The sequence below is a fragment of the Hydra vulgaris genome, chromosome 10, assembly GCF_038396675.1.
Source record: "Hydra vulgaris chromosome 10, alternate assembly HydraT2T_AEP".
Classification (NCBI taxonomy): domain Eukaryota; kingdom Metazoa; phylum Cnidaria; class Hydrozoa; order Anthoathecata; family Hydridae; genus Hydra; species Hydra vulgaris.
Window position 1 is genome coordinate 10,930,620 of NC_088929.1, and position 11,881 is coordinate 10,942,500.

An 11,881-nucleotide genomic window follows, 5' to 3' on the forward strand; every position below is an offset into this window, starting at 1 on the left:
GAAGGTTATTTAATAAAAGTATTAAATAACCTTATATATATAAAAAACTAAAATGAACTTCCTTAAACTATTTCTTTATTTTATATTAAAGTTTAGTCGAAATAAAAAAATTGAAATAAATTTTTTTTACAAAATGAATGTTTATATAATTAACTTTAATAAAAATTAACTTTAATAAAAATTAACTTTAATAAAAATTAACTTTAATAAAAATTAACTTTAATAAAAATTAACTTTAACAAAAATTAACTTTAATAAAAATTAACTTTAATAAAAATTAACTTTAATAAAAATTAACTTTAATAAAAATTAACTTTAATAAAAATTAACTTTAATAAAAATTAACTTTAATAAAAATTAACTTTAATAAAAATTAACTTTAATAAAAATTAATAAACGAAAAAAAAAAAAAAAAATTGATAAGTGAACATTATAAAATACTTATTCATAATGGTAACAAGATATCTTAGATTTGACATTTTTAATTCCCTAATTTATTCTTAATTTGTTAATTTATTCCAAAATTCTTTTTATTTATTCCTAACTTATGCCTAATTTATTAATATAAACAAACTAAATTATATTAACATATAATATAAAAATATAAAAGAAAACAGTCTGCAAACTCCAGTGTTAATACTTTGAACAATTCCAAAAAAAAACCATGCATTATGTATGCACATGTGATGTAGATAAAAGGCAAAATATTGTTTTTTAAATTAGTTCAAATAATAATTTATTACTAATAAATACATAAATTTAAAAATATGTATATATGATTTCTAGAGCTGGACTGGAAAAAGACTTAGGCCTGGGAAATATTGATGATAAAGGCCAACAATATAAAAAAAGTACATTAGTAACTCTATCTTTTTTACATGCCATGAGCATAAATGCACCCAAATGTTTCAAACTTTACCAATTTCTGAGTTAATTTGAAATATATTTTAACTTTGAAAAAGATTTCTCATGACATACTTGTATTGATAATGAAGTTATAACAAACTTGTACGCTAAAAATAAATTTTAGTATGCTAGTGTATCCAGATGAAATTTTTGCAATACTGTATAACAGCATAAACAATACAATTTTTGCATGATTTGCATGATCTTACTTTATTATTCTCTTCATCATCCTCTTCATCAGAAAAAAAATTCACTTCTATCCTCTGCTAAAGTACCATTAAATAAAATTACCACTAAAATAAAGTACCATTAAACTAAAGTACCATTAAAATAAAGTACCTTTAAATTGAAGTACCATTAAACTGAAGTACCATTAAATATTTTCCACTTTTTTGAAAATCTGTTAGTTCACAAGTATCAAGTAATCACAAGTAGCCTCCTCATCTGTAGTGGCCTTCTCAGCCTTGGGGAGGTGAATTATAAAAAAAAAAATTCAGCTTTCAAAATTTTCTTTGTAATTTTTTATTTATTAAATTGACAAAGGTTCAAAAATGTGAATAGCAATATAATTCTACTGAAATTTGTGGGAAATTATTTGGATCTAAATAGAATATATCATTCTAAAAAGGATCATTTTTTTAAAATCACTCAACCATGTTACTCGTAAATCCGTTATAACATTACAGACACTTATACAAAATCTTAATCCCGTTCTATTTCTTTTACATGTTTGACATAACATTGTTTCAATTTGAATTTCGATTTCTCTCTTGTCTAGAACTTCATTTGCAGCCAATGCAAAATTTTTGATATACAGTATCAAAATCCTGTCCTTGTATTTTAAAAAGATTTTTATTTGTATTTTTTACCATACCAAATGTAATTGCAATATCTATACCTTATATTTGTAAGTATAATGACAAAGTTTCTTCAAATATTCATAAAAATGTTTGAGCTGTTAAAAAAATATCAAATTTTAGAAATGCAGACAAAATATTTACTCTGTCTAAATTTTTTGTTAAATTTTTTGGATATAGAGATTTCATAGAAAGTCTGCAGAACATAGAAAACAAAATATAACTTCAAATGTACTATTAAATTAAATTGAGTTGTTTATATGATTCTTTTTAAAAAACCACGTTTAGCATTTTAAATATTATAACCATTTTAAATATAGTTATAACCGTTTTAAATATAGAGATATTTGTACAAATTTGTATCTCTTAACATTTAAAGTTAACCAATTACATACAATTACATACTTTCCGAAAATAAACTTTTTGATCATTTAAGTTATATATAAGTAATGAAGGTTGAATGGGATGAATTTTCAAAAACTGAGTTAAATTTTTATTTGTCAATTTAAGAAAGTACATAATTGTCTCTACACCTTTTTCATCCTTTTCTTCATAACTGATATTTTTTTCTTGATATATTTGTTTGATTGGTATTTCTTTAAAAGGAACATTTTCTTGCACTTTTTGATCTTTATGTTGTATATCTGGATTGTCTCCAGTTCCTTACTTTTCAATTAACTTTGTTATGCTATACGATTGCAACAATACAAGATTTGAAATTGTCTGATTGGTATATGACTTTGGGAACTACTTGGTAAATCTTCCAAAGCATTTATAGAACTTTAAATGCCAAACACGTCTGATAATTTGTAGCATTTTTCTCCTTCAATTTTCATCAGATTTTGCCTTTTGATTTTTATTTTAAACACTTTATATATACCACTTTTATAGCACTTTTATACCACTTTATAAATACCACTTTTTCGTTTTCCTGACATTCTGAATAAAGAGTATGATATAAATAATACAAATTTCATTTTATTAAAAATAAAATATAACAAAAACACTTGTGAAAAAGTATAATTTTTTACCTTACTAAAATGTGTAAAATAAACTTTTTAATTTAAATTTAATAAGTTTAGTAAACTAAAAATTAACAGGTGTGCACAAGGATCATTTCGAATTATAATTTATAGCAATAATAAAATTATAAAATATCCAAATGATTTTGAAACTGTGTAACCTGTATATGTATGTTATAGTTATATTTCACATTTAAACTTTGATTCAATTTTTTGCAATTTTTTATAAATGTTTTAACTAACTAAAAGCTTTATAACAAACTTAATATATAGACAAATAAACTTTCATTAACTAATCATTGACATGATTATTGTTTTGATTTGATCAATTAACAAAGTTCAATCAACAAGATATAAATAAAATAGATGAAAAGTTGTAATGAAGTGAAGGGAAAGGATAGAAAAATAAAAAAGTTGAATATAGATGTTGGCCAAAAGGCTCATGGAGATATTGGGCAAGTCCAGCACTGATCCTTTCCATTGTTTATTATAACAGACTAAAGAGCTGTATTATTTCTTGAATTAAATATTTTTAGAATGTAATGATAATTAGATTGCATATATATATATATATATATATATATATATATATATATATATATATATATATATATATATATATATATATATATATTAACTCTTGCATGATTGTCTTAAAGTTTTTACCATAAAATGTCAGTTTTAGGTTTTATTTATTTTAAAGACCAGAAAAACTTTTTTTTTTTTATTATTATTATTTCAAACTGCCTTCCTATATATAATACATAGACTGCCTGCCCCACCCAAACCCTAAGTCGATGTAGCAGCACTCTGTTACGAGTCAGGCTATAAGATAGTCAATGTAGCAACACTCCGCGCATGTTTTACAGTAAAAAAATAAAAATAAAAACATTCAGAATGTTTTTATTTTCGAAAAATAAAATAAAAACATTCTAGTCTTTTAATTTGCGTTTTTGTGGTTTTTTAATTGTAACTAGTTTCCGCAATTAAATTAATGTGTTTTTTTATAATCTAACCTTTATTTTGTCAGTTTAAATACCACAAACAAGCGAAGAGCTATTTTGTACCACAAACTGTATATCTAAGCTGTTTACTATAAGTAAATGTGTATATATATATATATATGTATATATATATATATATATATATATATATATATATATATATATATATATATATATATATATATATATATATATATGATATATATATATATATATATATATATATATATATATATATATATATATATATATATATATATATATATATATATATTTAAACAACTTTAAAAAGTATTCTACACCATAGAGTGCTCAATGTTCTTAAAAGAACAGAGCAATTATATTTCTGATGAATCTTTGTTGATGAAACACAGTGTTAAATGGAAAAAATTTTTGGTAAGTGATTTTCTACTACTAATATATATATATATATATGTATATATTTATATATATATATTTAGAATGTAATGATAATTATATTCGCAAGGGAGTGCTGCTACATCGACTGACAAATAGCCTGACACGCAAGGGAGTTCTGCTACATCGACTGACAAATAGCCTGACCCGCAAGGGAGTGCTGCTACATCTACTATCTTTTAGCCTGACCCGCAAGGGAGTGTTGCTACATCGACTGAGGGTTTGGTTAAGGCAGGCAGTCTCTCAATTAATAAAAAATAATAATTCCGGTCTTGCATTTTAATTTTTACTTTTTGTCAACAAAATATGGAAAAAACTTTCGGACAACATCTACGGGTTGTATATATATATATATATATATTTAGAATGTAATGATAATTATATATGTATACATATATATATTTTTATATATATATATATATATATATATATATATATATATATATATATATATATATATATATATATATATATATATATATATATGTATATATATATATATATATATATATATATATATATATATATATATATATATATATATATAATATATATATATATATATATATATATATATATATATACAACACGTAGATGTTGTCCGAAAGTTTTTTCCATATTTTGTTGACAAAAAGTAAAAATTAAAATGCAAGACCGGAATTATTTTTTTTTATTAATTGATAGATTGCCTGCCCCCAACCAAACCCTCAGTCGATGTAGCAACACTCCCTTGCGGGTCAGGCTAAAAGATAGTAGATGTAGCAGCACTCCCTTGCGGGTCAGGCTATTTGTCAGTCGATGTAGCAGCACTCCCTTGCGAGTCAGGCTATAAGATAGTTGATGTAGCAACACTCCGCGCATGATTTACAGTAAAAAAAAATAAAAATAAAAACATTTTATTAAAAAAAATAAAAATAAAAACATTGATTATATTTTTAAAAACTTTCAGAATGTTTTTTAAACATTCTGGTCAATTAAATTTGCGTTTTTGTGGGTTTTTTTTAAAACGATTTATTTGTAATTAAATTAATGGTTTTTACTTTCGTCCAACACGCAAATGTTGGACGAAAGTCAAAAGTAATTAAAAGCGACGTATGTGTTGGCGTAAGAATCACTTTTTTCCTTCCGCTCTTCCCAAAGACAACAATATATAGATCTATATATATATATATATATATATATATATATATATATATATATATATATATATATATATATATATATATATATATATATATACATATATATATATATATATATATATATATATATATATATATATATATATATATATATATATATATATATATATATATATATATATATATATATATATATATATATAATGGGTTATGAATAAATTTCTGGACTGGAGTTAATGTTAAGTTATCAATGCAAAGAAATGTACAAAGAGGTTCCCAATAGTAACATTTTCAAGCCATAATTAGATTGATTTTAAAAAAATCAAAAAATAAATAAATTTATTTAATAATTTCTAAAAAATGGCAAAATATATAAACAATAAGAATGATTTGTACAAGTTCTAGGAAAATAATCCAGATAAACAAAAAAAGGATATTGCCGACCATTTTATAGCTATTGATAACACAAAATTAACTATTTTTAATTGGATTGAGTCTCTTGCAACTAACGGATCATTAGAAAGAAAAAAATCTTGTGGTAGACCTGTTATAGTTGCATCAAAAGCTAATATCTGATATATTAAATAAAAGTTTGACCATGGTTCTGGCTGTTCCCAAAATTGTTTTAAGAAAGCTAAAATGTCATCAAAGTTACGTTTCAAAGATTTGAAATAAGAGAACAAAGATCAAATATTATGAAAAAAGTAAAAAACCACTTCTAACTGAAAATCAGAAAAAGTGTCGAAAAATGTTGGAAGAATATAAAAATAATGATTTGTTTAAGATGATAAAATATTCTTTAATTTAACTCATTCGCCCCAGCCTGGCAAATCTGTTTTTATTCAAGTGATATAATTCTGACTCCTCGCATGTAAAGTTTAATTTTAAAGCCAAATATAAAAAAAAAGTATTAGTTTGGCATTGTATTTCACCAAAAGGCGTATCAAGCTGTTTTTTATTCTTTCAGGAATGGCAGTGAACCTAACAGTCTACCTGGAAGCCATAATTAAAAAGTATTTGGTACCTATTATAAATAAATTTTATAGCACATGAGAGTATGTATTTTGGCCTGACTGGCATCTGCTTATTATGCAAAAAGCATGGTAAATTACCCAAATGCGCAAAAAATTAATTTTATACCAAGATGGGGAAACTAATAAAATAAAGTTTATGAAGGCGATTGGACAGCAAAGAACTTTGATGAGTTGAAGCCTAGATTTATCTACTGTTTTGTTACTGTTTTGTTTTTTACTGGCAAAATGGATCTTGAGTTTGTACAAAACCAAACTTTGGGTGTTAGGAAAAAACTTGACTATATAAGAAGACAAGGTGTCTAATTTTTTTTTCAAATCTAAAATCGTCTTCAAATACTAAAAAAATACATTTTTTTATTATTTTTTTTAAGTTTTGTGTTTCAAGTAAAAATTTTTGTTCCAAAAATAAGGTTTTTATTCCAGTCTAAAAACTTATTTATAACCCGTTATATTTGTATATAACATTAATTTTATATATGTAACACTTATATAGGCAATCAGTTGTCATAATACTTTAGAGAGCTGCAAAGGCTTTAGTACATATATTGAATGGTATAGGGAGAACATGCAAGGGAGTTGCTGGGTTTGCGCAGCAAAAAAAAATTTAAGCCAGCAAAAATATAGCATAAATATGTAAATAAAATACAGAGATTGTGGCAGTTTTTTTTGTGTTTGAAATGTGTAACTTTCAGACATGAAAACAAAATTTCAAATGTAAAATTTGAGTATGTATATGCTTAAACCAAATTTTTGCAAATAATGTTACCAAAAAGGTGAAAATACTAAAATAAATGTGATTTTACTGTATAATACTAATATTAAGTGAAATTTTGTATTTTTTATTTAAATGTTAAGTAGTTTCTTTAACAACTTCACTAATGTTTGCTGTTAAAGCCAATGGACTGCAAAAACCTAGACCCATAATAAGGATTGGATTTGTGACCTGTATACTTTTCCAATGATTTTTTAATATTGAAGTCATTGTTACTGTTGACTGTTCACTGAAATCCCAAGTGTATTTCCATTGTATTCAGCAAATTCTCAAGTATGTAGAAAACAGAGTGTATTTTAAGAGTCACTCATTCCTAGCAAATTGACTACCACAAAATGGCTGCACCTAAATGTTTAGCTTTGCCAATCTCTTTCTTTTCACCAAGACTGTAAAAATTTCCTAAAAAGGTAGCCAGCAAACTCTTAATTAAAGTGAGCTCTGCTTGTGAAATCAAATCCTGAATCATTTAAAAGCAATGTTTGTAAATTTTGTTATATTCTTCCAGTTGTGGAGAAGTGACTTCAATCTTGACTAATCACTTATAGACACTGTGTGCATGTTTATTTTGCTTCCCTTGAGCATGATGAAGCTAGTAAAAAATAAACAAACAAAAAGCAACATGTTGCTTCCTTTTTTTTGTTTGTTTTTTAATAGATGCTTTTCATTAAACTTTAGTTTTCTTATTCTTAAAATCAAACATTCATAGTTTTCTTATTCTTAAACATTCATAGTTCAGACTTAATATATAAGTTCTGATTATAAACTTTAATAAGTTATGCAATGAATAATAAGTTACTTAGCTGATTTAGATTAGGACAGTTCTAATATTTTTTGCACACCAGACATTTAAAATTATTTTTCTAATTAATATAACAAACTTAAATATAATGCAATAAAAATTAAAAATTAAAAAAATTACATTTTATAGAAAATCTAAGTACCTTCTGAACAATCTGGCTTTTTGCCATTTACTCTAGAGCCTTTGATTTCTAACCCATCTTTATTCACACACCAGCATTGATTCAAAGCATCCCAGCACTGAACAGAATTAAAGTAACCATTATCGTCACATTGAGGCCGAAATGAGAAATTGAAAAACTTAGGCATTGATCTCAATTGTTCACATTTTGAAGTTGAGCCTAAGAAGTAAATATTTGAATAAAAACTTAAAAAAACATTAAAAATAAATAAAATAAAAATAAACAACATTAAAAATAAATATTTATTCATATATACATATATACATATATACATATATATATATATACATATATATATATATATATATATATATATATATATATATATATATATACATATATATATATATATATATGTATGATATATATATATATATATATATATATATATATATATATATATATATATATATATATATATATATATATATATATATATATATATCTTCTATAGCTGTTTAGATTTGCTCCCTTTTTTTCCTTACCTTAATAGCATACCATATTTTTAGAAAAAGAAAAAAATGAAGAATAATGAAAGAATAAATTGCTGCCCCATGCCAAACACTCAGTCAGTGTAGTAGCACTCTGCTGTGAGTCAGTTGATGTATGTACTGAAGCCCCCAGAAGCAGTCTATTTCAGTGTGATTAAAGAGTACTTATCTAAACTAGCAATTTAAGCTATATGTATATATATTAACGAAGTCTGGCATGCTGGTTTTCTCATTAAGCTCACTTCATATGATGAAATCAAGTTTTCAAATTCACATGGGGGAAATAACGAGTGAGCTTAGCAAGAAGAACAGCATGTATATGAAATTTTTAATTATTAAACTATTTCTTTCTAATCCAAGCATTAAATTGTCCTCGATGGATACACACCTTTGCCTTACTATCAGCTATATTTTTGTCTGGACTAACTGTCTATAAATTTACTTAGTTCGAAAAACTAATTTTCTTTTATCATTATTTATTTTATTCTCTCCTCAGGCATTCACTGCTTGTGTGTGACCATTTGGAAAATATATGTGCACAAATTTTAAATAATAATTATAATAATTTGTAAAACTATTATAGCAAACAACTGGTCTTTTGAAATGTAAGATATCAAAAAAATAAATTTTTAAGTTGTTAAGTTGTGATGATCATTTTTTTTTCTTAAAAAAAACAATTGTCATACCTTTTCTTTTTGACACATTGCATTTGTATTTTAATGGTTATGCACACTTGTATGTCAGAGGCATACAAACGTGCATCTTTTATCCACACTTGTATGTAAATTTAACATTGTAAATGTGCATTGGTAAAGCATCCGTTTGTATAGCACTACATACAAATGTCTGTAAGTATAAACATTTTTAGCATAAGTTGAGTTTGTGGGTGATATATGGAACAATCACATAAATATGTATAATATAAGAAAACGTAAACAATGAGCTACCTAAGATATAAGCAAGATTGAAAAACGAACCATTTTATAAATCTTTTGTACTGATTGCAATTAATCAACAATTTTTAAGTAGATTACTCTAAATAAGCATAACTTTATTACATAGCAAATGTAATGTAACTCATACACACTTGTACTGCTACCAGAGGTTTTAACTATTTCTGAACACTGTTTGCATTAACCTGGATTATCCTTTTAACCTGTATAACATAAATTTTTTTAATATGATAATTACATTTTATCTTTCAATGTGGTAGCACACTAAAGGTAGAACACTCAGCTCACAATCAAAGTATTCAAGATTCAAATCCACCCTATGCTTCTGAAAGTAATGTGCTTAATCTGTTTCTCCATGCAGCCTTTTTTACTTTTTTTTTTTTTACTTTTTTTAGCTTTGGATTTCAAGTTTTAGATTTCAGAGTAAAATGTTTTTACTGCATTTTATTTACATTTACTAAATTTTATTTATATTTACTACACTTTATTTACATTAACTAGATTTTATTTATATTTACTGTATTTTATTTACATTTACTATTACTAAACTATTACTAATAAAGATTTTTTTTAACTTAGCAGCTATAATAATTTAGTTGTTAAATTTACTAGACTTACTTAAGTGTTAAGGTATCAATCCATTGCAGATATATTTTGAATTAACTAAACAACATTAAATCTTTTTAGAACATTTTTAAAGCCATGCTATAATGAAATTTAAAAGCTCTAAATATTGTACTCTACTCATCATGGTTTAACAAAAGTATATATTTTTTTGAGAACACTTTTGTTAAATCTTTAATCAGCAGAGTACATTTGCAACCAATTCAATGCCAACTGCTGCAGTTGTGCATGTGTGTCTGTGTGTGTAGAAAAAATTAGGTATCTTGCATATAAATACATATAATACATAATATAATATAATATTACTTGTACTAATTTTGACCAGTTTTTTAATTTAAGTAGTTTTTAATTTAAGATTTAATGAAAAATAAAAATTTAAACAATTTTCATTATTTAATGCCCATGCTAAACATTTACTATCATAAAAAACTAGTAAACCTGATGCAATATTAAATGGTGCATTATGTATATATATACTTGATTTTATTATATACTTGACTTCTACCGTTTTTTTACCATTTAAAAATACATAATTTATATTCTAAAATAATAAATATGATCTAATTACTTGAGCATCCTTCGTAGTTCAAACCTTGTGCTGCTGTTTTATTATCTGGACAGCAGCCAAATTCTTTACTACGACAGTCTTCAACTGTAAAAAAAAAAAACACAAAATAATAACAAAAGGATTACTAATAAAAAAATTTAAAAAAATTAAATTTAAAACATTAATTAAAAAACAAAACATGTTCCTTGCCTAAATTTTCACAGCTCGGTCTATGTGGAAAATAACTTCTTGTTCCAAACAGTTCCTCTCCATTTGAGTTTACGCACCAGCACACACCAACAGAAGGCCAACACTGTATAGGCTTATATGAACCATTTGGTTCACAATCAACAATAAATTCATTTACTTTATTTCCTTGAATAACTTGTTTACGTTCTTTGAAGCATGGTGACGAATGATCATCTTACAAGATAAATAAAAATTAAAGAACAAAATGAAGCATGACTTGATTTAAATGACACATATTTAGAAACTATATAATGCCTAAAAAATTTGAAAAAATTTTGAAAAATTTGTTTACAATAAATATGGTATAATGAATACAAATGAATATAAACACATAATGCTTATTATAATAAAAAAAAAGATTTTGGTTTAAATCCTAAATAAAACAAAAACTTTAAATATACCATTTTTCGATGAGTTTAATAATAATGGATAAGTTGTTTGAACTAAATTTAAAAAAAAAAACATAATTTTTATTTTCTAAAATTAAATAAAATAAAATTTATATTTTGAAACACTTAATACAAATTAGTACAGATACAATTAATATTGTTTGTTTTTTACATAAAACAAAATAATTCCTTATAATTATATTTTATTTATTTCAACTTGAATTAAAATCTAAAATAACAAAAAAAATTACAACTTTGTTATTTAAAACAAAAATTAAAGAAAAAATATATTTTAAAAATTATGAAAAATATTATTTAAATAAAGATAGATTTACAGTCATAACAATTTATTTTCCTTCCATTAACATAGTATACTGGCTCACACTTCCCACACAAATTTAAGTGACATTCAGCATTAGGAAAGTTAGGACAAGATGCAAAATCACAATAGTTAATTTCACAGCTTACAAGTGGTACACTAGGATGGCATTCTC

The 11,881-nt window shown here is 24.2% G+C and overlaps 1 protein-coding gene across 2 annotated transcripts in view; it reads right to left on the reverse strand.

The window, feature by feature from the left end:
• LOC100200656 (mucin-4) overlaps nt 1–11,881 on the reverse strand; it is a 106,511-nt gene that overhangs the window by 61,155 nt on the left and 33,475 nt on the right. For both annotated transcript variants that reach the window (XM_065807243.1, XM_065807244.1), the window contains exons 4-8: nt 11,723–11,881; nt 11,400–11,441; nt 10,960–11,172; nt 10,771–10,854; nt 8,096–8,293 (exon numbers count right to left, since the gene is read on the reverse strand). The exon at nt 11,723–11,881 is cut by the window's right edge and continues 18 nt beyond it. In XM_065807243.1, coding sequence (XP_065663315.1) covers nt 8,096–8,293; nt 10,771–10,854; nt 10,960–11,172; nt 11,400–11,441; nt 11,723–11,881 — 696 coding nt within the window. The remainder of the gene's footprint in view (nt 1–8,095; nt 8,294–10,770; nt 10,855–10,959; nt 11,173–11,399; nt 11,442–11,722) is intronic.